Source organism: Zootoca vivipara, chromosome 16 (genome assembly GCF_965207765.1).
Source record: "Zootoca vivipara chromosome 16, rZooViv2.hap1.1, whole genome shotgun sequence".
NCBI lineage: Eukaryota > Metazoa > Chordata > Lepidosauria > Squamata > Lacertidae > Zootoca > Zootoca vivipara.
Window position 1 is genome coordinate 26,113,064 of NC_142599.1, and position 27,266 is coordinate 26,140,329.

A 27,266-nucleotide genomic window follows, 5' to 3' on the forward strand; every position below is an offset into this window, starting at 1 on the left:
AGAAACCAAGACTGCTTCTGTAAATCCTGTAAAACACTTTCCCCCCCACCAAATCACAAAATTTGGCTTTCATTGTGTGTTTTGCTGCTTTTATCCCCCCCCCCCCCCGTGTTATCTACTCTTTTACTTATTTGAAAAATGCAAACTCTGTTGCATCCCCTCCTCTCGGAAAAAAAACTTGCACTGTTAAAACAACAATGTTTACCTAGAACTGAGCACTTTCATGGGCCAGGGGTGGGGCATGGGTGCAATTGGCCTGGGAATTACTGCCTGCCAGCTAAATTACCTGATAAAAGCAGCTGAGGATGGAAATGAGGTCATTCTGCAGAGCCAGTGGCTTGAGTCAGTTTTTTCTGACACGGAAGTGAGTAATGGGTGGATGGTGTGTGTGAGTGTGTGAGTGAAACTAGCAAAGCCAGAAATTCCACCAGGTGGGTTGAAGGCCAGTTAACCTCCTCCTGACTCCTCTTTCTGCTCCATCCATGGCCCTTTGTGTGGGAGCCTCTCCTTCCCGTTGGCAAGTTATTGCTGTTTTTAAAGCCCCCCCCCCTTTTCTGGAAGTGAGCAGTGGCTGGTATATTCGTGCTTGAGGGAAGGTCTAAACCACTGAGCCTCTTGGGCTTGCTGATCCGAAGGTCGGCGGTTCGAATCTCTGCGACGGGGTGAGCTCCCATTACTCCGTCCCAGCTCCTGCCAACCTAGCAGTTTGAAAGCACGCCAGTGCAAGTAGATAAATAGGTACTGGTATGGTGGTTTCCGTGCGCTCTGGTTTCCATCACAGTGTCCCCTTGCGCCATCACTGCCTCCTGTGGCAGGGAGTTCCATAGTTTAATGATGTGCTGTGTCAAGGGGGGTTGTAGTCCAGAATGTCCCGAGAGCGCCAGCTTGGTGACAGCTGCTCTAATAGAAATAAATGTACCTGTAGCAGGGAAGGGGGAGGGGTGTTCCTACTTCCCAGCATCACACTGGATCCAGAGACCTGGTCATACGGGGGCTGTTTCTGTTTTCACATTGAACACTCCTTCATCAAACATGCGTTGGCGTCAGGTTTTGCCTTTTCTCTCTCCTTCCCACTTCAGATTCCGCCCACCTGTGCCAAGCTCATGTTGCGGTACTAAACCCTGAGTCATAGTATTTACTGCTCTATTCTTCCTGTAGCCGAAAGTAATTTTTCTCTGCCCAAGTAAGGCTGGCGGCTGTCTTGTGTGTATGTAAGAAAGTTGTGAAACCGTAGAGTCGGAAGCGACCTCTCCCCACCCACCCCCTGGTCATCTAGTCCTGCTCCCTACAGTGCAGGAATCTCAGCTCAAAAATCCCCTACTCTGCTTAAAAACCTCCAGCGAAGGAGAGTCCACCACCTTAGAAGCTTATCTGTTCCACTAACAGACAGCTCTTACCCTCTGAAAGTTCTTCCTAATGTCTTCCTAAGCCTTTACTCTTCCCCCCTCCCAACCTATTTTCTTTAGGAAATGTCTGCATGCTTTTGAGGGGGCAGTGAAGGGAAGTTTGTGCAATTTAGGTACGCCAACTGACCCTGAGAGCCTGGGTAGATCAGACCGAGGAGGTTCAATCCAGCGTTCCCCATCAAAGGGCCCTCCACATCATGATGATGAACTCCGGCTCCCATCAGCCCCTGCCAGCATGACCACTGGTCAGCGGTGGTGGGAGTTGTAGTTTGAAAGCATTAGGGAGGTGCCAGGTTGGGGGAAGGCTGACTTAGTCTTTAAACTACTTGATGTTGTCTTCAAATACTGGAGGGAAATCCTCTCTTAGTACATTGAGAGCAATATCATGCCACTTTGAACAGCCATGGCTTCCCACCAAACAATCCTGGGAACTGTAGTTTGTTCAGGGTGCTGAGAGTTAGGAGACCCCCTCTTGCCCTCACAGAGCTACAATTCGCAGAGCAATTTAACAGTCAGTCCCTCTTTGCAGGCAACTCTGGGAGCCATAGCTCTGAGAAGGGAAGAGGGGGGTATCTGAACACCTCCCAGCGCCCTTAACAAACCACAGCTCTGGGGAATAATTGGTGGAAGCCATGAAGATTTAAAGTGGCACAATACTGCTTTAAATGGATAGCGCAGACGGGGCCTTGATAACTTTGAAATTTCCTCTTTGCTACAGGCTCCTTGATATCAGGCCAGTCGACCCAGGAGACGCTTGTTCAAGTTCCCGAGAACAGCGGTAAGTCCCGAAAACAATGACTGTTTTCTCTTGCAACGAAGGGTTTCTGTGCTCTTATGGTCGGACCCCGCAGCCGCTTTCCCCCTCCAGATGTGTTGGACTACAACTCCCATCAGCCCCGGCATCATGCCAGCTGGGCTTATGGCTGCCAGCTAGGGCTGATGGGAGTTTGCTACAAAATGGCTGTGTAGGCCGAGGGGTTGGAATCCGAAACATGTGATGGTTGCTAGGCTTGGGTCAGGTGCCAGCCCAAGACATTTTTCTGCCTGAAGCGGAGACCAGATGCCACCCTGGTCCTGCCTCACTTGCAAAAGTTCTGCTGAACTGCTCAATTCCCAGGTCCTGCCTTCAGCTCTTCTCCCCCTCTGCAAGGGCTTTTCAGTCGTCCTGGTCGAAGGAGGTGGCTTCAGTCGGCTGTGTTGCAAGGCCCAGGGTGGGGCAAGGTGCCCCCCTCCCCCTGTTCCCCCAACATTCAAATATGGCAAGGTGCATCTTCACAACTCAGATCAGCGCTTCCACAACAACACACCCGTTTGCTTCCATTCCTCTGGAACGACCCCACAGCAGGATTTCCTTGCCCACAATCCTTTTCCCGCTCCCCACAGAAAACTGCTTTATACTGAGTCATGCAGGGGAAGCACCCAGCCCACCTTTCCTTGTATTGAGTCAAACCCTTGGTCCATCTAGCTCAGGGATGGCCAACACCCAAGAAACTGCGATCTACTCAGTGATCAGGTCAAAGTTGTTGACCTTTTTTTAGGAAGGAAGAAGGCCCATGGGGGGGGGGGGTTTCGGGTCAAAGTTGTTGAGCTTTTTCAGGGAGGAGGTAAAATGTTGAGCTTTTTTTAGGGGAGCCACACTTGTTCAGCTTCTTTGGGGGGAAGCCAATGGTCTACCAGTGATCTACCGGTACATCACGATCTACCTGTTGGACATGCCTGATCTAGCTCATGGGCAGCAGAGGCTCTCCAATAGTTTGCGGCAATAGGACATTCACAGCCTTACATGGGGATTGAACCCCGGGACCTTCTGCATGCAAGACAGATGTTCTGCCCCTGAGCTGCGGCCCCTTCTTCCCAATTCCTAATGCTTAAAAATGTTGTGTGTTCCTCTTTTCCATCTCTTTCTCCCACACCTCCTCCAATTTATTTTGTCAGCTGGATAATTTTAGAGCCTGGACTTAATGGCACCCCCCGCCCCTTTGTAAAACCATGTGTGCTCATTTGTTCTTGAAGCGTGTAATTAACACTTATCTTCATTCATTGTCCCCCTCCCCCTCACCATTCAATGCTTTACCAGCTGCTTCTAAAATCCTGAAGTGTTGCAGCAAAAAAACTGGCAAAAGCAGTTTGACTTCCCCCTGATGTGTGTGTTTTTCATTATTTAAGAAAGGCATACAGTACTGATACTTTGACAGGATGGTATATACGTGTTGGGGGGGGTGTGGTTTAGAAAAGGATAACATACCCTTAAGGTAAAGATAATAAAATGAGCATCAGTAATTAGGTATGTGCCTAATTAGGGGAGCCAATCAACATTAGCGCTGCCTACCAGGCCAATTCCATGCCAACTGCTATCTTTCCACAATGGCTAATTGATGTCTATTTTTAGCCATGTTTTTACTGTATGGTTTTACGTATGCAGATTTCACTTGGGTATCTATCTCCCTTGTGTTTCAAAAAGTACAGATAAAGAAGAGAAAAGTGTAAATCTAATTCAGATGAGCCTTCCAGTAAAGTATTAATGCATGTGGTGATACAAAACACATGCTTTTACAAAACACATTTCTTTTACATGCTGGATTCAGATTTAACAAAATTTTTCATCTGTCAAATGACAACTTGTCCCTAATAGTTATCCTCATCTACTTACCTGGAGCCACAGATACGAAGCCATTGATTTAGTGAATCTTCATCTCAAAAGTGCCCTGTAAATAGAATACAGTACTCTAAAGAATGTCCTTGAGGGGGAAAGAGAGTGTATTTTTGGAAAAAAACATTCTTCTAACCTTTGCAGTACATGAGAAAACATTTTTTTTTGCCAAAATTGTAGCCAGTTGTTTCCTGGGGCTTTTGTGCAGTAGCCCTGGGCCTGTTTAAAGGACATTCTGTTTCGGTGCCCACAACCCAGGTCTCGGGCAACTTCCTGGAGCTTGGATGATGTTGCTTCTTCTCTAGGAACTTGTGCCAGACTCTCCGGGTAATACATGTGTCCCAATGTGATGCTCTTCTCCCTCTTACCCGTGTTCTTCTTCCCTTTTAACATTTCTTTAGAAGCACGACTGCCTTGCAAGGCATACCAGGGCTCCGCAAGGCGTGTGGAGTGGAAATTCCAGGGGGATGGCTCCACAACACTGTTCTATTTTGACGGTCACTTCACAGGTGGGTAGTTTAACTGTGTGCACGTTCTTGTTTCGGAGGATGAGTTAATTCTAAAAGGGGGCTTTTGGGGTCCTAGAAGATAACTTCTGCTGAAGCTGGAACCCTTTATTCTTATTCTCTGCCATATGCGTCCTACCTGGATGAGTCTTAGGCCATAGGGAGAAACCAGTTGGGTCAGGAGAGGTGTACATCCAGGTTCCCTGATTCAAGGAGGGGTGGATGTTGTCCCTCTTCCCTGTTGAACATCTATCTGCCTTGCTGGGTCGTCTGTCCTGCTGTCTCCTCGCTTCCAGTGTTTGTAGTACCTGAAACTGAGCCTCTAAGGCAGAGTAGGGATGCTGTTGGCATACCAGCTACCTAACAGTCTTCCTTCCAGAGCTGGATTTGGCCTTCTTGGCTAGCTTTCCCAAGACCTTTCAAGATCTTCCTACACTGCTCAGATTTCAGCAGAGCTTGTATTTGATGCCAGATACTATTATTATTAAGGGACGCAGGTGGCGCTGTGGGTTAAACCACAGAGCCTAGTACTTGCTGATCAGAAGGTCGGTGGTTCGAATCCCCCCAACGGGGTGAACTCCCGTTGCTTGGTCCCTGCTCCTGCCAACCTACCGTAGCAGTTCGAAAGCACGTCAAAGTGCAAGTAGATAAATAGGTACCGCTCCAAGCGGGAAGGTAAACAGCGTTTCCGTGCGCTGCTCTGGTTCGCCAGAAGCGGCTTTATCATGCTGGCCACATGACCTGGAAGCTATATGCCGGCTCCCTCGGCCAATAATGCGAGATGAGCGCGCAACCCCAGAGTAACGCGGTCACGACTGGACCAAATGGTAAGGGGTCCCTTTACCTTTTATTATTATTATTGTTATTGTTATTATTTCACTTTACTCATAGAAATGACTCGAAGTGACTTAGACACAAAAAAAATTAGTAGCCAATTACAGTAAAGGCAATCAGTAAAATCAAAACTCATCCATGCACAAATAAAAGGCAGGTGAGCCATTCCACAAGTAGGGAGCCACCACGGAAAAGGCACATCCTTGTGTTGCCACCCTCCCTGTGCTGGTAGCACATGGAAAGGGGCCTTAATGACTTTGTTGTCATCAGATAGACACCCCTCGTGCCAAGGAACAATCAGGTGCCAATTTTAAGTCTCCCAATGATTCCTTCACAGCAATGTCTATCTGCCCCACACCTAGCATTGGGTGTGGGCAGTGGTGGGCCTACATTTTGTGGCCCTGAAGCTTGATCTGTTATGGGCCCCCCTTTGTAACCAGCAATAAGGTCTGGGTAACAGCTGCTACCTACTTCAATGGGGTTGTTCCACAACAGATTGCTACAATTTTTTCTTTAAAAAATTAACTACCACATCTCAGATTATGATTAAAATTGCTGTACTGGCTTATCTCACATGTCAAAAACAAAGCGAATAAAAAAATTCCTCTTTCCCCTGTGGAATACCTTCCCATCAGACATCAAGGAGAGAAAGAACTAATCCAGTTTATATGTATTGTAAGCCACCCCGAGTGGCTGGGGAAACCCAGCCAGATGGGCGAGATATTGTTATTAATAATATTATTGAGTTATGGGGGATAAAAATTAGGGAAATGTTATATACATACATGATGCATCATAGAATGATGAGATTGGGTCTACTAGACCCATTTTAAAAAACCAATATGGGCTAAATTCACTTCTGGGAGTCCTCCCGTGTTAAGTTGTTAGGTGAATGGGCCCTAGTTTGGAGAAAACAGCCTTATTCAGGGCCGCTACTAGGCAGAATTAGGCCCTGCAGTCTGACGATTCCACCAGCGCTGAGGTAAAAATATCACCACTTGTGCTCAAGTATTCCCTGGAAGAGCTTATTCCTGGGTGTTTTCTCATGGGCCTTCTTTCCCCCCACAGACCCTTACAAGGACCGTGTCCTGTACTATCCCAATGAACTCTTTTTCAAATCGGTGACTCGGAAAGACAACGGCCTGTACATCTGCGAGGTGGTCGTCACTCCGGAGGACTATCGGCATTCCTCTGTGCGGCTCGTTGTTCAAGGTACGAAATGTCATTTTATGTCCAGAATCCCCGCATGGCCCTGGCCACTGGCCTCCAGAAGCTCAACGGCCCAACCAGCTTGGTCCAAAGGTCTCTCAGTGCTCTTGTGTCAAGCAGCCAGTTAATGAGGAATTAATTATTTTAATACCTCAACCACAGCAATTGGTAGCCTCGCAACTGGATTACTGCAATACTCTCAGTGTGGGGCGGCCCTTGGGGTTGATTCAGAGGCTGAAGTGGGCACAGAATGTGGCAGCTTGTTGGGGGGAAAACAACCAACAGTATAGAACAGCTTGCTTGCAGGATTTGCACGGGTTGTCCATTTGCTACCAGGCCAAGCTATATGTACTAATACACAGTAAAAGGCCATATGCAGCTCAGGACCAGCTTACTTGAGAAACCACCTTGCCCCTTAATACTCCCAGGAAGATCGCTGTGGTCTGAAGGAGAATCTCTCCTGCAAGTTCCTAAGATCTCAGAATCCCACTCCACGGAGCAGGGCTGCCCCTGTTCTGAGGAAGAGCATTCCTACCAAGATAACGTCAGTCAGTTGCTCTTCCCTGGGAACTCTGGGAAACTGGAGCTCTGTAAGCGGAATAGTGGGGCATCCTAACAACTCTCGGCGCCCTTAAGAAACTACACCTCCCAGAATTCTTTGGGGGGAAGCCATGACTGTCCAAAGCGGTATAACTCTGCTTTTAATTTATGGTGCGAAACTGACCTTAGTTAGAAGATGGCAACAATGACTGCAATATTGTTGGTGCAATATTGAGGAGGTCTCTTTCTGTGTATTCCTCACCCAGATCTAACTAGAGAACACGGAGAATAACAAGAAGGCTAGCTTTTGTCCTAACAATACAGCTGAAACTCAGAAAATTAGAATATCGTGGAAAAGCGCATTTATTTCAGTAACGCAACTTAAAAGGTGAAACCAATATGTGAGATGGATGCATGACATGCAAAGCAAGATATGTCAAGCCTTTATTTGTTGTAATTGTAATTATTAGTTGTTAGGCGGGTCAATTATAAATGGAATGTAATTAATGAAATGTAATAGCGATGGTTTTTTTTGTATTATTGTAACTATTTGTTTTATTACTGTGGAATTTCCAAAAGAAAGCATCTGTAAAAATTAAAATAAAAAATAATAAGTTGCATTACTGAAATAAAGGCACTTTTCGACGATATTCTAATTTTCTGAGTTTCACCTGTATTTTGATGGGATGTTTCCGCAAAGGCTGGATGTTTCTGCAAAGTAATAGTAATATTTATACCCCGCCCATCTGGCCGGGTCTCCCCCCCCCCCGCCACTCTGGGCAGCTTCCAACACACATTAAAATACATTAAAATATCACAGATTAAAAACTTCCCTAAACAGGGCTGCCTTTAGGTATTTTCTAAATGTCAGATAGTTGTTTATCTCTCTGACCTCTGGTGGGAGGGCATTCCAGAGGGTGGGTGATACTACCGAGAAGGCCTTCTGCCTGGTTCCCTGTAGCTTTGCTTCTTGCAGTGAGGGAACCACAAGAAGGCCCTCAGCGCTGGATCTCAGTGTCCGGGCTGAACAATGGGGGTGGAGACACTCCTTCAGGTATACTGGACCGAGGCCATTTAGGGCTTTAAAGGTCAGCACCAACACTTTGAATTGTGCTCGGAAACGTACTGGGAGCCAATGTAGATCTTTCAAGACCGGTCTTATGTGGTCTCGGCGGCCGCTCCCAGTCACCAGTTTAGCTGCCGCATTCTGGATTAGTTGTAGTTTCCGGGTCACCTTCAAAGGTAGCCCCACGTAGAGCGCATTGCAGTAGTCCAAGCGGGAGATAACCAGAGCATGCACTACTCTGGTGAGACAGTCTGCGGGCAGGTAGGGTCTCAGCTTGCGTACCAGATGGAGCTGGTAGACAGCCGCCCTGGACACAGAATTAACCTGCGCCTCCATGGACAGCTGTGAGTCCAAAATGACTCCCAGGCTGCGCACCTGGTCCCTCAGGGGCACAGTTATCCCATTCAGGACCAGGGAGCCCCCCGCACCCACCTGCCCCCTGTCCCCCAGAAACAGTATTTCAGTCTTGTCAGGATTCAACCTCAATCTGTTAGCCGCCATCCATCCTCCAACCGCCTCCAGGCACTCACACAGGACCTTCACCGCCCTCACTGGTTCTGATTTAAAAGAAAGGTAGAGCTGGGTGTCATCCGCATACTGATGAAAGAGTGGGTGTTTTTCCCCCTTCAGAGTTGGGCTTCCCATACAGTGGTGCACAAGCTTTGTTCAGGTGGTACATAGGAAGCTGCCTTATACTGTTGCTCCATCCAACTCAATATTGTCTACACTGACTGGCAGCGACTCTCTGGGGTTTCAGCCAGGAGTCTCTCCCAGCCATTCCAGGAGGTGCTGGGGATTGAACTTAGGAGCTTCTTGGGGGCAAATGCTCTACCACTGAGCTGTGGCCCTTCCCCTGGCCCGTGGTGTGTCTGTAAAAATACAATGAAAAACAATGATCCAGGGTCTAGTGCTGGGCAATGCAATTGCAACAACAAGCAGAATTTCCCCCCAGATTTGTTTATTTGATTTTACATATTACAATTTACAGTCATACCACAACACCTTCCATAAGTAATAATAATAATTTATTATTTATACCCCGCCCATCTGGCTGGGTTTCCCCAGCTACTCTGGGCGGCTTCCAACAGAAATATTAAAATACAATAATTTATTAAACATTAAAAGCTTCCCTAAACAGGGCTGCCTTCAGATGTTCTCTAAAAGTCTGGTAGTTGTTTTTCTCTTTGACATCTGGTGGGAGGGCGTTCCACAGAGCGGGTGCCACTACCAAGAAGGCCCTCTGCTTGGTTCCCTGTAACTTGGCTTCTCGCAGCGAGGGAACCGCCAGAAGGCCCTCGGCGCTGGACCTCAGTGTCCAGGCAGAACGATGGAGGTGGAGACGCTCCTTCAGGTATACTGGACCGAGGCCATTTAGTGCTTTAAAGGTCAGCACCAACACTTTGAAGGACTGAAACTGCCTTGGTCGCACTGGTCGATGATCTCTGGCGGGCTAGGGACAAAGGTGAGAGCTGTTTCCTAGTTCTGCTGGATCTGCTAAGTACAAGATTCCCACTGTCTTCCTCCCCCTCTTTGGGTCCCATTGTTAAACTGCATCTTATATGATAATCCAAACAATTTGTATCTGCATTGTATCCATAGTTCTTGTTACATTACAAGTGTTATTGCAATCCCACTAACGATTTTAATTGTTTGCAGTGGTCTCCAAGGTAAATTATAAATCTCCCCCATTCCTTATTAAAATGTTGGTCTTCCTGATTTCTGATTTTCCCGATCATTTTTGCCATTTCAGCATAGTCCAGCAACTTGATCTGCCATTCTTCTCTGGTGGGGACTTTGTCTTCCTTCTATCTCTGGGCTAGCAGCATCCGAGCAGCTGCCGTTGCATACATAAACAGTATTTTCTGTTCCCTTGGAATTTTGGCGCCCAGAATTCCTAACAGAAAAGCTCCTTGTGGGTTTTTTTGGGGGGGTAAAAGTTATTTTAAACATTTTATTCAATTAATTAGATATCATTTCCCATTAAAAGTCATTTAAGTGATCCACAAAGACCCTCAGCAATTTTCAAGTAGTCTGGGAACCTCTGGTTTAGAGCAAAGGAATTTAGGACCGGTGGAGTGCATGTTTTTCAAGTTGTCCTGCACAGCTGCTCGCCTTTCACAAACTAACAGCGTTCCTGCAACAACAACACCTTCGTTTCTCTAACGGACGTCTCTTGGCTTTGCAGTCCCGCCCTCGAAGCCCAAGGCCCAAGTGCCCTCTGTGGTCACCATTGGCAGCAAAGCGGTTCTCACCTGCGTGGAGACAGACGGCTCCCCGCCTCCCACCTTCACCTGGTTCAAAGACAACATCCCGATGCCCGAAGACCCCAAAACCAACTCCCTGTTCAGGAATTCATCCTACACGATGGATCCCAAGACTGGGCTTCTGGTAGGGTCTTAAAAACAGGCTCTAAGCTTTGTGAATTCTGCCATTTTTAATTTTTTTTTGCAGGGTGGTGGTGCTGACTTTAGAGTTGGGGGTGGGGAGAGAGGAAGAAGGGGCGGGAACCCGTTGCGTTCTGGACTCATTTTTTATTTTAGGTTTATTTATTCCATAACAAACACTGCTTAACTGTAGAAAATACCTCAAAGCGCTTACTACATTATTCATACTAAGATGGTTACACAGTGTAATTCTGCTCTGGCAAGCTTTTGAAGGCCTTTGGTTGGGAGTGGGCAAGTGGGGACTGTTGGAAAGTTTGGCAGCCTTGTGTGTTGAAAAATAAGGTGTCCTTGGGTATGAGGCTTGTTGAGAAGGGAGGCCGGTTGTGAGGAATAGTAAGTCTTCTACTCTCAGTTATGCTACCTTAATGCCACACACACACACACGTCTTTATTTTATTTTGCCTTTATGTCCCACCTTTTCTCCCAAGGTGGGTTTTGTAGTTCTTCCCCACACACCTCCTTTAGCTCCCCACAACAACCCTGTGAGGTAGGTTAGACTGTGAGGCACTGACTGGCCCTCAAGATCACCCAGGGAGCTTCATGGCCGAGTGAGGATTTGAACCCTGGTCTCCCAGGTCCTAGTCCGACACTTAAGGCGCCATGATACCACTTTAGATAGTCATGGCTTCCCCCAAAGAATGTTATTTTCAAGGGTGCCGAGAGTTTTTGGAGGCTCTCCTATTCCCATCACAGAACTACCAACTTTCCAGAGTTGCCTAGGAAGAGCAGTCGGCTGTTAAACCACGCTGGGAATTGTAGCTCGGCGAGGGGAATAGAGGATCTCCTAACAAGTCTCAGCACCCTTAACAAACTACAGTTCCAAGGATCCTTTTTGGGAGGGGGAAGCCAAGACATTTTAAAGGGGCCTGGGTTTCTTTGGGAGAACACAAAAGTGGGGTTGGAGGGGGCGAAGATAATGCCCCCATACTAAGTATAAAAAAGGCAAGAAGTAACTATTGTGCTGCTTGCATGCTGTTTTAAATCAAACTATGGTTTGAAGGTGAGCAGGCAAGCATGGGCTGAAATTGCAGATTCCTTGCGCCTCCTTCCCCATTACCGCTGGCTGTCGAGTAGACAAGAGAGGTCTCCTGACCCCTGGGAATTGCGTGCTGCTGAGACCCCTCTCTTTCTCCCTCTCTTTCAGGCTTTTGAGCCCGCGATGGCCTATGACGCTGGGGACTACTACTGCCAGGCGGACAACAAAGTCGGGGTCCCCCAGAAGTCTGACACAGTGCGCATGGAGACCAGTAAGTAGGCCCAACTGGTGGTGGGTTGCCTTGACGGCCGGCTCTGTTGTTTGACTGTGGAGGGAACGAACGCCTGAGAGCAGATCTTTGCAACCTAAGCCTTTACAGATATTTACGAAAAACGCATAAGTATTTCATAAGTATGCCAGAGCTCCCCTTATATTTTATTTAGGTTTTAAGCATTTTGGAGGATGAAGGCACTGGAAACAGTTTACTTAATAATGTTAGCTCTCTCTTTAGTGCCTAAATATATGTGTATCCCAGGAATGATGTGAAAGAGTTAATTGCAATTTTAGATTTGACTAGTGTATTATCTGTTGCAGTTGCCCACTTTTCACTTACATTGTATTCGTTCGTTTTGTGTGTGTGTGTGTGCGCGCACACACACACACACACACACACACACAAGCAACAACAACATGGTACTATAACAGTTGACAATTAAAATAAAAATAGAAAGGAATATCTAGAACTAAACGTAATGGGAGCACATTTCCAAAATCAAACAAAATAAATTAATATCACATGGTTGCAAATGTGTACATTATCCTGTACCTTATTCCTCCAGTACATTATAAAAAGACTCCCATTTCTCAATACTGTAAAGGCATCTTGTTGTCTCCCCTCTGTGTTTCTTACCATCTGTGTAAGCTTAACCATGCATATACTGAGTCCCAAGGCACTGGGAAAAAAATATTTTGCTTTCTTGAATTGTTGTCCTAGGTGCAGCTCTAGCGTGGGCTCTGGCGTGGGCTCTGGCTCTTGCACGGGCTCTGGGCAGACTCTGGCTCTGGGCGGGCTCTGGCTTTTGTGCAGGCTCTGGCTTTTGCGCAGGCTCTGGCTTTTGCACGGGCTCTGGGCAGGCTCTGGCTTTTGCGCAGGCTTGGGCTCTGCACAGACTCTGGCTCTCGCATTCGCTCCATAGGATGCACGGGCTTTCCCCCTTCCTTTTTGGGAGGGAAATAGTGCGTCTTATGGAGCGAAAAATACGATGTGTGTATATAGCCAGTTATTACTTCATTATGTTCTAGTATTCTTTTTATAAATATGAAAATTTCCGAATATGAAAATTTGGTGCTCTCAGAGGGAGCTTAACATCTCTCCCTCACTGTATACAGCCTTGGTCAATATTAGGATATGGGGATTTAGAAGGTGCTTTCCACTATTGGGGAAAAAAGGTCAGGAATTTCCCAAGATGAGTTGGCTGAAGTATGGGATTGGAATAGGGGACGTAAGATCACAAACAATAGTATCTGGGTGACAGGGCAGGAATGACGACAAGATACCTGAAGCTAATCCATTAATTGGCGTTCCAAGTACATTCTAGTATGTGTCTTTGGAAAAAACAGGATAAGGCCACAGAAGCCCAGTAGGAATGGGGAATTACCAGATAAAGAGGAAAGTTATTACAAGTGTGGGGTGGCACCCCCAAGGCAGTTGGCCAAAGGTGACAACAGGCCTCAGGCGGGAAAAAACCCCATCATTAGACAACCCTGCTGTAAAGAAAGAAATGAGTAAGAAACAAAATCTCCCTATGTGTTAGGTTTGCTACCCCACTTCAGCCAAAGTTGAAGGAGAAAACCTCCAATGAATTAGAGTCGGTCCAGGGTATACAGGTGTACAGGTGTCCTCCGGACGGACTCTCCTTCATTGGAGGTTTTGAAGCAGGAGTTTGGATGGCCGCCTGCCAGGGATTCTTTAGCTGTGACTCCTGCATCGCACTAGAATCGCCCTCGGGGTCCCTTCCAACCCTACAATTCTGTGATTCCATGCCGTTTTGCCAGACTGCTGTAGCGTCTTGCAGTGTAACAGTCTCCTTTTTGGAATTACGGAAGAGCTGAGTACCACCTTCCATTTGTGTGCAGGTGAAGTCAACGTGGGCGGCATCGTTGCTGCTGTGGTGGTGCTTCTCATCGTCCTAGGCCTGGTGATCTTTGGGGTCTGGTTCGCCTACACCCGGGGCTTCTTCAGCAGTAAGTAGCAGGCTATGCGCTTGAACCGATCACGTCAGGCAATGTTTAGTCTGATTATATATGTGGCTTTCTCCATCGATGTGGCCTGGCAAGGTTTTCTGGGCTTGGCGTTTGGTTTAATATCCCATGCACTTCCCCAAATAGGCGGGAGCCTGCAATATGGGGATAACATTGGACTACCTTACATGGTTGTCGAATCGTGGCCATAAATAACATAGGTGAGGTGCTTGTAAGGCTCTTAAACAATCCTATGAGGCAGCTGTGCAAGCTGGTGGCTGAGGGGGGCTGTAGCCAATAACCTCTGGGAAGAACCATGCTGGCAAAAGCTGACCTAAGCTGCATTTAAACATTGCCCAAACATGTGATGAACTTGAAACTGTCATGGCTTCCCCCAAAGAATTTTGGGAGCTATAGTTTATTAAGGGTGCTAAGAGTTGTTAGGAGGCCCCTGCCCTTCTCCCAGTGCTACTGTTCCCAGAAATATTGTTATTCCACTTTGGCAATTGCAGCTCTTTGTGGGGAATTGGGGGGGGGGGTCTCCTAGCAACTCTGCACCCTTAACAAACTATAGCCAGGCCACATTCACGCCATACGTTTATTATAGCAGTATCCTATCACTTTAAACTGTCATGGCTTCCCCCCAAGGATCCTGGGAAAGGAAGTTTCTTAAGAGTACCTTATTCCCCTCAGAGGGCTACAATTTCCAGAGTGGATTAATACAGTAGTTATTTCATATTCCCAGATTTGGAGTCCAAGAAATAGTCTTTAGGTGAAAGTTTTAGGATTAAGTACTGTTGAGAATCTTCTTTATTAAAAAGTGGTAGCTTTGAGAGCTGCACAGAGGACAAGGTCTCGGCCTAGCTCCTCACAGGAAACTCTGCATACAAGCAGAGAGGATAGCTTTTTAGAGACATGTTACAAAGCATCAAAGCAAGTGTCACAAATATGACCGCAAGCAGTCAGTTTAGGCTTGGAACAATTCGAGAGGGAAGTTGATCAGCAAATCAGCTGAACATGACTTTTTGCAGTCTAGACAGTAGAACATCTGAGGTACTTTCAGAAGATACCACTGCATTCCTTCCTTCTCCTTTTCTGAAAAGCTCAAAACATCACATCTTCTCCCTCTCTCCTGTGTCCAACCCCTTTCAAGAAATAGGAACAGAGTTTACTGGGGATAGTCAAGCGCCCCCAAAGTCCAAGTAGATCCTAACCCAATTTTTTCATCCACACTGGGAACTCTGCACATTGTACGTTTCCCAGGATTCTCTGAGGGAAGCCATGACTGTTCAAATGATACAGTCCTGCTTTAAATGTAGAGTGTGAATGCGGCTTGGCTATAGTTTGCTAAGGGTGCTGAGAGTTGCGAGGAGGACCCCCCCCCAATTCTCTTCCCAGAGCTACAATTCCCAGACTTCCCTGAGAAGAGGGGTTGACTGTTAGACCACTCTGAAAATTGTAGTTCTGGGAAGTGGGAAATATGGGTGTTTCTTCAGAACTCTTCAGCACCTTGGCAAACTACAGCTCCCAGAACTCTTATGGGGAAGGAGCCATGAATGTTTAAAGGGGTGTCAATGTGCTTTGAATGTATGGTGCAAATGTAATTGTAAGAAGAAGAAGATTTGCCCAACTGAATCGAGGAAACTGAAGTTTGCGTTGTTGGCTAAAGTTTTGTTTTCCCCCTCTTTTTCAGAAAGAAGAGAGTGAGTAGAAGCTTGACCAGTTGGCAGTGGCGTCTCCTCCACCAGAACCCTTCTTCCCAGCCCACATTGCCTGCCTCTCTCATCCCCTCCCCATATATTCCTCCTGCCCCGAAAACTCTTGGCTGAGGCTTGGGGGCCACTGGGCTCCCCTTGGCCTCATTCCTAGCCACCGAAGAGGGTGGTGGGAGTGGTGCTTGCGGAAGGAGCCACGGTGCGCCAGCCTCCCAGTGGGAGCCTCTGGGTGTCAGGTGCCCAGAGTTATTTATTAACGAACTTGTATACATTGCTTATATGCCAAAAGGGGTTGCATCTGGTGTTAGCCCTACTCAGAGTAGACCCACTGAAATTAACCGGCATGGCTAAGGTGCGTCTGCTCTAAATAGGGCCACATTCATGCCATGCATTTAAAGCGCTGTGGTGCCACTTTAAAACAGTTATGGCTTCTTCACCCAAAGAATCCTGGGAACTGTAGTTTGTTAAGTGTGCTGGGAGGTGATAGGACACCCGTATTCCCCTCACAGAGCTACAGTTACCAGAGTGGTTTAGCACTCAATCTCGCTTCACAGGGAACTCTGTTGACTTGTGTTAAGCGCCAACAGAGTGATGCAGCAGCAAAAAAAGCTAATGCGATTCTAGGCTGCATCAACAGAAGTAGAATGTCCACCTCAAGAAAAGCCAAAGTGCCACTTTGTTCTGCCTTGGTTAGACCCCCACCTGGATTCTTATGTCCAGTTTGGGGCACCACAGTTTAAGAAGGGTGTTGACAAGCTGGAAGATGTGCAGAGGAAGGTGACCAGGATGGTCAGAGGCCTGGAGACCAAGCCTTATGAGGAATGGTTGAGGGAGTTTGGGATGTTTAGCCTGGGTGAGAGAAGACTTAAGAAGTGATAGGATAGCCATCTTCAAATATTTGAAGGGCTGTCACATGGAAGATGGAGCAAGGTTGTTTTCTGCTGATTCAGAGGTTGGGACCCAAATTGATGGATTAAAATGACAAGGAGATTCCAACTAAACATTAGGAAGAACTTTCCGATGGTAAGGCCTTTTGACAATGGAACAGACTACCTGAGAAGGTGGACTCTCCACTACAGGTTTTTAAGCAGAGGTTGTCAGGGGTTTTTGAGCTGTGGTTCCTGCATTGCAGAGGGCAGGACTAGATGACCCTTGGTGGCCCCTTCCAACTCTGCAATCTGTGAATTGTATGGTGTTGACTATGGCCTGGGATTTAGCTGAATGGCACCCTCAGCATTCCGCCTTCTGCCTCCGCTTCTGGGATATCTTCCTCTATTGCCAGGTCCCTGCCTCTAATCTCTCATTTCTCCACCTGTTTTAGCACCACCAGCAATAAGAAGGTCATTTACAGCCAACCTTCTACCCGAAGTGATGTAAGTAGGACAGGAACTTGCTCTGTTCTTTCCCCAGAAAAGCTGGTTTTGTTAGGCGTGGCAGTGATGTAATATATGAGTGGTGTTTTTGGCAGCCTCCGACTGGGAGGAACGATGGGGCCACTCAAGTCTCTGGTGGGTTTGCAAACATGCTCATGAATTTATTTCTTTATTTGGAAGAGCAAAAGGTGGGACGTGATATTGTTTAAAGCAGGGCTAGTCAACCTTTTTATACCTACTGCCCACTAATGCATCTTCCTTGATGGTAAAATTTCCTTACCGCCCACCAGTGCTCGATGGAAGGAGGAGTCAGCTTGTGCCGTAGAACCCCCTACCGCCCACCTGGAATCCTGAAATGCCCACTAGTGGGTAGTAGGGACCAAGTTGACAACCCCTGGTTTAAAGAGTACCTATGTAGGTTCTCTCAAACAGCACACAAATAAAATATATGACCTGATCTAACCTTATAGATTAGATAGATCGCAGCAAAGAATATTGCATGAAAAATATTTTGACGCATTCTTACTAACCAAAACATAAGGGGTAAATGAAGCTTAAAGCATAGAATATTTATTTATTTAAAACTACCAAACATGCATAAACCCTCACCGACCACAGATGTAAAATAACTAATTTATAAGAAAATAAATAGCTTTTACCAATAATTGGCTATCTTGTGACAACTCAGCATCATAACTACAAACAAACGTGACCAAAGGAAATAGCTTTGAAAGTGATGAGAGGGGTAAAAACTTTAAATATGAAGCAAGGGAGGTGTTTTGCTCTAGGCTCTAGCCTGGTCATTTGTTAAATAAGTGATCCGTGTGGTTGGAGGGGCCCACCTGCAACGCCCCCTTGCTTGTTAGACCTCCCCCCCTGTGTAATCCCCTCCCCAAGGGGTAGTTCTGCCCACTTGGGGAATCACTGGTCTGGAGAAAAAGCATTGGCTGTGTCCAAGCTACAGGTTCTGATGTTGGGTGGCTGTTCTTGACCTGTTAGAAAAAAATCCAAAGGCAATTAATAATAATAATAATAATAATAATAATAATAATAATAATAAAATTTATACCCTGCCCATCTGGCTGGGTTTCCCCAGCCACTTTGTGTGGCTTGCAGCATATCTAAAAACATAATAGTAGTTCAGTGCCCCAGCTTCAACACACAGTCACACACACCTGTGACAGCAAGCCCACCTTAACAGGGTTGTTGTAAGGATTACAAGAAGCCAATGTGTGTGACAAGTTTTGAACGCTTGGAAAGTGCAATATCAGGGCAAAGTGTTTACAGTGGTACCTCGGTTTATGAACACAATTGGTTCCGGAAGTCTGTTCCTATACTAAAGCATTCATAAACTGAAGTGAACTTTTCCATTGAAACTAATGGAAAGTGAATTAATCCGTTCCAGATGGGTCTGTGGCGTTCGTAAACCGAGGTGTTCATAAACCGAGGTTCCACTGTATTATTAAACACTGTGCCATCCTTTTGTGGCCATTGTTCGCAATCGTGGCATGCTGGTGGTGCAAGATCTCTCCCGAGGACGGGAGCAGATGCAGGCATACAGCTAAGAGCTGTGAGAATTATGCACCTTGGAACTTTGGGATTCTGAATTTATGCGATCTAGCTCTTTACAGCAGCCTCCCCCAAGCTGGCTGAGGACTGATGAGAATTGTAGTCCCAAAAGCCCCAGCTGGGGGGAGGCTGCCCTGCTGGCTTTCTCATGCTATCTAACTTAGAGGTTTCTTCTCTCTCTCTCATTTTCCAGGGTGAATTTAAACAGACGTCTTCCTTCTTGGTCTGATCTCCACTCTCATGTTGCCTTCCACCATGTATTAAAGTCTAACCTCTCCCTCCTCTTGAGGTTGTTGTAAATGTTCCTTATGAATCTTTGTAATTAAGTGTGATTTTTTTAAAAAAGCTGTTTTTAAGAAAAGATGAAGTGTGCTGTTATGAATTTTGTTTTCAATGCTTTAAACCCTTGGTCACTACTCAGCTGAAGAGCTGGTCATTAGGGGCCTGACCATTGAGTGCAATCCTAACCGTGCCTACTCCGAGGGTCGTACGCAATGAAGTTTTTACACTGAAATTAAGAGACCCAATTTCAGTAGCTGCAGTCATAGCAAATGCAAACAGCCACCGCAGTGTCTCTCGTTTGGGTGGAATTAACAGTGAAGGGGGACTATTGCTGTCTTGTAAAACTTCATTGAATACCACCGACCCAGTCCTATTGAATTCAGTGAGGTTAGGATTGCAGCCTGAAAAACTTGTTTAGGGGCTCCTAGGCTTACCTTTTGACCCTTGCAAGCTGCCCAGGTTTGACCTGTAGGACATTGCCTTTTGGGATGTCAGTGGCATCCCAGAATCTGAGATGGTTTAAGGCAGAATTGTACCTGTGAAATCCCTTCCTGACCTCGAGCCCCTTCTACCTCAGATTGGCTTCCAAAAAGGAGAGAATTGGTTTTGAGAGCAGAATTAATAATTGTGTCTGGATGCTTCCTGGAAGAGTCAACGAGAGGCCAGAGGATATCGATAAATCTACCGCCACACAGTGCAAAATTGTATTGCCCTGTAGCTGCGATCCAGCACAGAATTAGAATACCCAGTCCTAACCACATCTACCTGGAAGTCAGTCTTGTTGCATTAAGTCAGGGTTACTCCCAGGTACAGGATTGCAGCTGTGGCCCATTAATCTGAGAGTTCCTGCATGTGTAGCTGTGGGGTGGATTGGGGCCGGTGTTAGTGGTGGCTTTTATGCTGTGTTAGAGAGTTGGCCTTCAAACTTGAGAGTTCTATCGTATGTGCCTTTTATAAATACTGCTACGACGTTCTTGTGTCATTTTGTATGCTGGGAACAGAATTGAAAATAAACATTGCCCTTCCGTTTGAACCCTGTCTTCTGTGTTTAAATATGTTTTGCGCTTTGAGTATCGAGTAACAGTCACAAGCGGGCAGCGGGTGTCTCAGGGGCGCGAGGCCAACTCCAAACCAGTGTGGTTGTGACTGTGATCGGGTGTGAGCCTTGGGCTGAGGCTGGAAAGTGGTTTGATTTTGTGTTGCAGGGGGGCTTCAAGGCAGCTTGTAAGCCTGGTTTGCTCAACCCATTGTTTGGCCAAACGAATCCGTTCCCACAAGGGCATGATTGGAGACCTGTTATCCTTGTTCACGGAGGAAGGAAAGGGAGAGAGTGGGAATCTCCTCCTTGAAACGGCAAACCGTGGTTTGGTGCTACCTCTGAATAGCCTCAAAATTTACCCAGTGAAGGAAAGTGGAGGGAGAGAAACTGCCACAAACATACATCTCAACCAGTCCAGTTAATGGTTCCTGTTTGCTTATATCCCAAACAGGCCTGTGCAGGGTTGGGAATAATGGCAGTTATTGGGGCGCCAGGTTGAGAACGTCGGGTTCAGCATTATGTGAAACTTTTGGGCTTCTTGGCTCCTCTCTTGATGTGGAAAGTTTTGCTTCTGTTTTCAACTAACTCCACAGATTCCCTTTCCTTGAACCTGGCTAATAGTGACATGTTCCCTATCCCTGAATGAAAGCTTGCAGTTTAGGTGGGTCTAGATTTATGCATTTTGTTCACAGAAGGCAACCCCATAATTGAAGGCATCTGGGCAGCTCATAAGAATCAAAAGGAGCGAAGTGCAATAAAATGGCAACACGTGAGATACAATGCCATGATGAAGCCCACAAGTCGGCAGCCCTCTGCTGATTTACCAAATCCCTTTTGAACCTGATGGCGCTGGTTTCTGAATAAACATGTATAGACTTAACACTACCAAGCAGAGAAACAAGAACTCTGCAGCAACCACAGACAGGCCTACTTTGTCTGTGGAACTAATATAGCAGTGGATATTGTGCTGGATTCCTCTGGGTCAAAGTTTAAACTGTAATCACCTTGGGGCAGAGAGCTGCCCTTTTTTTATTCATTGCACTTAAATTGCAATATATCCGGCTGATATGCAAATAATAGCACCCACACCTTCCCATTAAGAGATTTGTGAACTTCCCTCCTTTTCGCAATTTCTCTATTGTTCCTCAAATGTTCCTTTAATTAAACAAGTACGCTGGGAATTATATTAGGGAATTTTGTGTGTGTGTGTGTGTGTGTGTGTGTGTTTGTCACTGGCTCACAAAAGCACTGAAAAGTGACACACTGCCCTCTGCTGGCCTAGCTATAAAACTCTTTAGACTCCCATCACTTTCCTGGCTGACTGCAGTACTGTATTATTATTATTTATTATTACAAGTGTATGTTATTATCACAATATATTAAACACCTTCTAAACCACTATCTTAAGCAATTTACACATAAGACAATTAAAAACAGTTAAAAACACAAAAATAACAAATACATTTAAAATGAGATTAAGGCCCTAACAAATGGACACTTGTGACAAAGACCCATTTATCCATCTAGGAAAGCCTGTTGGAATAAATATATCTTCAATTATTTCTGGAAAGTGCAGAGCATGGGCGTCTTGTTGTATTTTGATGCTATTCTACAGGACAGGAGTAGCCACACTAAAAGCCCTGATCCAAGTTCCTGCAGAGTGGGCTTCTGAGATCTTTTATTTATTTATATTTTATTGTTTTATTCATTTAATGTACAATCTTTACTCCAGAAGACTTCACATCCAAAATAAAGCAATATATAATGAAACCTTAAGTCTCATGTTTACATTTATACAGCTCTTCTCAGCTTCCCTTATTTTGGTATTCCTTGATGTTTGTCTCCTCCTTTATTCTTAATCTCTTAGATCTCATATATAGCATTAACAATTTTTCAATTAATTCCTTCACCTCCCTCCCCCAGAACCCATTGCTTCCCTCCACCCATGTGCGATCTTTACATAGTGTTACTTTTTTGTTGCATTAATAACTGTTTATGTTTGTTATTCGATATTTGTTATGATGTTATCATATCTCCTTGTGCCCTTTAACCTATTGCATATTAATTTTAAGCTCCAAAGCCGACTCTTTCCATGTAAACCTTTACACAGTCCCACTCTTCGTAAACTTTTTGATTAGGACAACCTCTAATTGTCATCTCCGCAAATTCTCAAATTTTGGCTTGCCATTCTAGTAATTCTGGCATTTTGTCTGTTTTCCAATTTTTGCCACTGCCGTAGCTGTTGTATAAAGGAATACATGCCTTTTGTCTTTGGGGATGTCACTAGTTGTTAAGCCCAGCAGATATGCTTCTGGCTTTTTAGAGATTGAACTCCTGAATATCTTTTTGAGCTCTTCGTGTACCACAATCCAATTTTTTTTGACCACCTTTCATCCCCACCGCATATGACACAATGTCCCCACCTTCTGAGATCTTTGGATCTTCCAGGAGAGCATCTCCTGTAGACCACAGCAATCTGCTGGATGTATAAGGGATAATCCAGTCGCTCAGGTAAGCTGGTCCTGAGATGCATGTTAATACATACATGTGACTAGAACTTGGCCTGGTAGTGGCCAGTGTGAATCCCGCAAGCAGGGTGTCATGTGCAGGCCTTCTAGCAACTCAGGTCTCTATGGCACCAAGCCACCACCTTCTGCACAAGTTGCAGCCTCCAGAGCGACCCCAGGGTAGTCCCACGTAGAGTGCATTGCAGTAGGTTACAAATGCATGATCAAGCTACTGGTATTGGTAAAAGACCCTCCTGAATGTCGGAGGATTCTGGGCAGATAAAAGACAGTCCTCCTTCATGCAAAGCATAGTTAAAAGAAGGAACTGGCTCCTACAGGAAACAGTGATAGCAACTAATTAGACTGGCTTTAAAAGAGGATTGGACAAATTCATAAAAGGAGAAGGCTATTGGCTATGGCTGTGCTATGCCCCAGCAATGCAAATGGATGCAGCAGTTGCTAGAGGGCTCTTGTGCTCAGGTCCTGCTTGAGTATTCCCCTTTGGAGAATCTGTTTCGCTACTGTCAGAGCAGGATGCTGGACTAGGTGAGCCACTGGCCTGTATTTTATGTTCTTAGGTTTCGGTACTTCCCAGTATGCAAACCTCTCCATCCCTTCACAGGACTGTTTCCTTTCGGTACATCAAACTAGCAATCCCAGACCTGCCTCTGACATCACACTGGGAAAGCCAGCTTGGCCAATTGGGAGGAGGCTCTGGGCCAAGGCTGGTTTCTATAGCACCATCTAGGCCAGGCCCAGACTGCTTGGAAGACAAATCTGAGCTCCCTAAGTCCTCCGGGAGAATGCTTGCCATCTGTAGCGGCGGCTGCTGCCCCAAACCGTGGCCCTAGAGTGCAGGAAACGAGGACACCATCAAAACGTGGCACCATGGAAAGGGAGCGTGGCAAAGCCGCCACAATTCTGAGGTGATGGGAGGTGAGAGACAGCAGCCCTAGTGGGCAGGTTCTGGGAAGGGATGGAGACAGGTTGGAGTGATTAAGGCCTGGCATAGACTCGGAACCGTACACTTGGAAGGGACCCCCAAGAGTCATCTAGTCCAACCCCTACAAGGCAGGACTTGCTGCTAAAGAACATACGACATTTTCACAAAGTTGACTCCCTCACAGTTGTCTTTAGGTTAGAGGGTTAAAGTTAGAGAGTCGGGGTTGAGAGCTTAAGGGTCAAAAGATTAGTGTTAGGGGCTTATGGTTAGGTGCTAGATTTAGGCTTTCAGTTATTTCTAGGGTATTATTTCTATTATTATTATTATTATTATTATTATTATTATTATTATTATTATTATTATTATATTTATTATATTTATTGCTACTTATGGTGGCATATCTTTCCATCCGCTGCTGCCATCTGGTGGTGCAATTGTGTTCCTGCAGCCTCTATCTCCCCATTGCTGCCATCTGGTGGCATAATTGTGTAGCTGCAGCCTCTCTCTACCCAACTGCTTACGGTAGTAGTGTGCCTGCAAGCCTATTGCTAGTGTGGCTCGACCTGTCATTGGCTCTGGCTCCACCTATCAATGCCATCTCTGTCTTTTGCCTTATCAGTCTCAATGGGCACCAGCTGCTATTGAGCCCTGCTAAATCCAGCAGGATTTCCTTCTTTCTATAAACAGGGTTGCTAAGTTTGTCTCTTAGCCACTAAGTTGCACACAAACACTTTGATCCTATGTGTGATATACTCAGATTGACCTGATCAAACAAAATGAGCTGAAAGAACTATATAGAGCTTGCACTCTATTGCAATAGAGAGACGAAACTTCTTAAGTGAATTTCATTCATCCAGCTGACTGTGATGAGGAAGGAATTGGGGTGAACTATATTTTGTTGTATGTCCACAAAGGGGATGGAGAGTGTGTCTGTATGGTCCAACTGAATAGCTCAAGTCATGTGAAGTAGTGTGCTTCATACGAGCATCTCTCTATAATATTGCTGCTCTTGGTAAAGGTAAAGGAATCCCTGACCATTAGGTCCAGTCGTGACCGACTCTGGGGTTGCAGCACTCATCTTGCTTTATTGGCCGAGGGAGCCGGCGTACAGCTTCCAGGTCATGTGGCCAGCATGACTAAGCCGCTTCTGGCGAACCAGAGCAGCACACGGAAACGCCGTTTACCTTCCCGCTGTAGCGGTACCTATTTATCTACTTGCACTTTGATGTGCTTTCGAACTGCTAGGTGGGCAGGAGCTGGGACCGAGCAACTGGTGCTCACCCCGTCGCGGGGATTCGAACCGCCAACCTTCCGATCGGCAAGCCCTAGGCTCTGTGGTTTAGACCAGTGGTCCTCAACCTTGGGCCTCCAGATGTTTTGAGACTACAATTCCCATCATCCCTGACCACTGGTCCTGCTAGCTAGGGATCATGGGAGTTGTAGGCCAAAAACATCTGGAGGCCCAAGGTTGAGGACCACTGGTTTAGACCACAGCGCCACCCGCGTCCCTCGCTGCTCTCTATAGTTGTGGCAAAATGGGCATGAATTGCACAGAGGTCTCCATGTATGGAATCGGTGGTACTCTTTGTGTGGGCAACTTCCACCATGGTTCTCTCAGGCTGACAGGCCTGTTCTGCTGAACAAACAGTCTTTAGTAACTTTGCCATAATAAAGTTGTGTCCATGCTATACCGATCAGTGTTTTATTACAAGGCTCCCATTAACTCAGTCTTGCTCGCCTGGCCTTTTCCCTCTAGGCCAACCACGGTCTTCTTGGCCAACAGTTCCCTCAAGGGCAGAGGAGGAGGAGGAGAAGGAAGAGGAGGAGGATGACGAAGAAGAAGAAGAAGAAAAAGAAGAAGAAACCATACTGCCCAAGGACCAGATCGAGGACCTCAAAAGAGCCTTTGAGAAAGGGAGCTTTTCTGATCTATCAACGAAGCTACAAGACGCTCTTCGCTCCCTGGAGAACATCTGCCTGGATGTGGGTGTCGCTGGTGAACCAGGAGCAGGCAAGTCCACCTTCATCAACACCTTCCGGGAACTGCACGAGGAGGATGAGGGTGCTGCTCCTACCAGAGGGCCGGGCTCCAGTAATGACCCTGTGCCCTATTCACACCCCAAGTACGCCAATGTGGTTCTGTGGAACCTGCCAAGCATCAGTGCTCCTGGTTTCAGCGTGGAAACTTACCTGGAGGAGATCAAAGTATCCCGCTATGACTGCTTCATCATCCTCGCCTCTCAGCGCTTCACCTCTGCCCACGCCGAACTGTCTCGTCACATCAATAAAGCTGGCAAGGACGTTTACTTTGTCCTCTCCAAGGTGGATGCGGAGCTGGAAGCTGCCCGCCAGAGCCAACCATCCGGCTTCAGCGAAGCGGTGGCCCTGCAGAAGATCCGAGAGGCCTGTGTGCAAGACCTCCAGGCCGAGCAAGTGAAAGCCCCCAAGGTATTCCTGGTCTCCAGCGTTGTGGCCAGCAAGTACGACTTCCCCCTCCTTGGCGAGAGCCTCGGCGAGACCCAGGACGTACAGAAGAGCCACTCCTTCATCTTAGCCACTCCCAACATCTCCCACCGCATCCTGGAGAAGAAGAAGGCCGCCATGGTTGAGCACATGTGGCTGGTATCGGCAGTAGCCTGCGGCCAACAGGCTGTGCCCATCCCAGCCCTTTCGATCGCTTGCAACGTGGACCTCCTGGCCAAGACCTTGCAGGGCTACTGCGTCAGCTTTGGCTTGGATGAGTCCTCCTTAAGGAAAGCAGCTGAGCACGCGGGGCAGCCTTTGGAGCAGCTCAAAGCCCTGGTCAAGTCGCCAGTGGCTGTGGCCATCACCGACGAGCAGGTGGTGGAACTGCTGATGGAGGCAGCCAGCAAAGCGCTGAAGCTGCCCAGGGAACTGGTGCCAGAGGTGCCAGTGGCCGAGGTGGGCCCGTCGTTCACCGTGGTGTACAATATGCTGAAGATTTTTGTGGACGAGGCAGCGGCAGATGCCCACCGGGTGCTGCTCAAAGCCTTTATGAGCCACAGGCCTAGAAGTGAGTCGGACCAACATGTGGCGAGCCCTGGAGGCAGCGGAGGGATCTTCTCACCCAGGGACACAGAAACATTAATGTCTTAGAGCAGAGAAAGAAAGCACATGGCACAAGCACTCAAGCATTCCCTGTTTCTGTGGCTTCTTCTTGCAGAAGGTTCCTCTCCCAGAAGGTCCCTGGTCTTGCTTAAGACGGCTAAAGCAGGAGTGACTCCCTCCCTCTCAGAAACAGGCAGCAATATGTCATTACGTCTCAACCCCAAAGGGCAACCAGGGCCACGTTCACGCCAGGCATTTAAAGTATGGTACTCTGATGCCACTTTAAAGTAACCATCAGAGCTTCGCCAAGAGAATTCTGGGAGCTGTAGCTTGGTCAAGGTTCTGAGGTTTTTGAGGACCCGGGTGGCGCTGTGGGTTAAACCACTGAGCCTAGGGCTTGCTGATCAGAAGGTCGGCAGTTCAAATCCCTGCGACGGGGTGACCTCCCGTTGCTCGGTCCCAGCTCCTGCCAACCTAGCAGTTCGAAAGCACGTCAAAATGCAAGTAGATAAATAGGAACCGCTACAGCGGGAAGGTAAACGGCGTTTCCGTGTGCTGCTCTGGTTTGCCAGAAGCGGCTTTGTCATGCTGGCCACATGACCTGGAAGCTGTACGCCGGCTCCCTCGGCCAATAATGCGAGATGAGCGCCGCAACCCCAGAGTCGGTCACGACTGGACCTAATGGTCAGGGGCCCCTTTACCTTTTACCTAGTTCCACAGACTGACGTTTGTTTTGATTCAGTGGTAAACGGTGGGTTTTCCCACGGAAAGTGGGGAGACAAAAGAAATACCCCACTCCTGGCTTGAACCCGTGCCTACGCATCACAAAACTTTGCCTAGAAATGAAGGCACAAAATGGAAGTGTGAATTAGCCCACAGCTAAGCACCCATGCTCCT

General features: G+C 46.9%; 2 protein-coding genes across 3 annotated transcripts in view; both read left to right on the forward strand.

Annotated features, from left to right (window-relative positions):
• The window catches only part of F11R (F11 receptor), a 31,629-nt gene extending 11,785 nt beyond the window's left edge, over positions 1-19,844 (forward strand). Inside the window, exons 2-9 of one of the 2 annotated variants that reach the window (XM_060269935.2) lie at positions 2,125-2,184; positions 4,458-4,565; positions 6,465-6,608; positions 10,397-10,599; positions 11,800-11,902; positions 13,768-13,879; positions 16,909-16,960; positions 18,723-19,844. In XM_060269935.2, coding sequence (XP_060125918.1) covers positions 2,125-2,184; positions 4,458-4,565; positions 6,465-6,608; positions 10,397-10,599; positions 11,800-11,902; positions 13,768-13,879; positions 16,909-16,960; positions 18,723-18,758 — 818 coding nt within the window. In that variant the 3' untranslated portion in view covers positions 18,759-19,844. The remainder of the gene's footprint in view (positions 1-2,124; positions 2,185-4,457; positions 4,566-6,464; positions 6,609-10,396; positions 10,600-11,799; positions 11,903-13,767; positions 13,880-16,908; positions 16,961-18,722) is intronic. The other variant, XM_088659688.1, reaches the window with a different exon arrangement.
• A 2,419-nt stretch (positions 19,845-22,263) lies between these two features.
• On the forward strand, positions 22,264-26,550 carry LOC118076212 (interferon-inducible GTPase 5-like). The gene is made up of 2 exons (XM_088659903.1): positions 22,264-22,335; positions 24,999-26,550. Exons 1-2 carry the CDS (start codon positions 22,264-22,266, stop codon positions 26,415-26,417), a joined length of 1,491 nt encoding a protein of 496 aa, XP_088516029.1. The 3' UTR covers positions 26,418-26,550.
• The last annotated feature ends 716 nt before the right edge of the window (positions 26,551-27,266 follow it).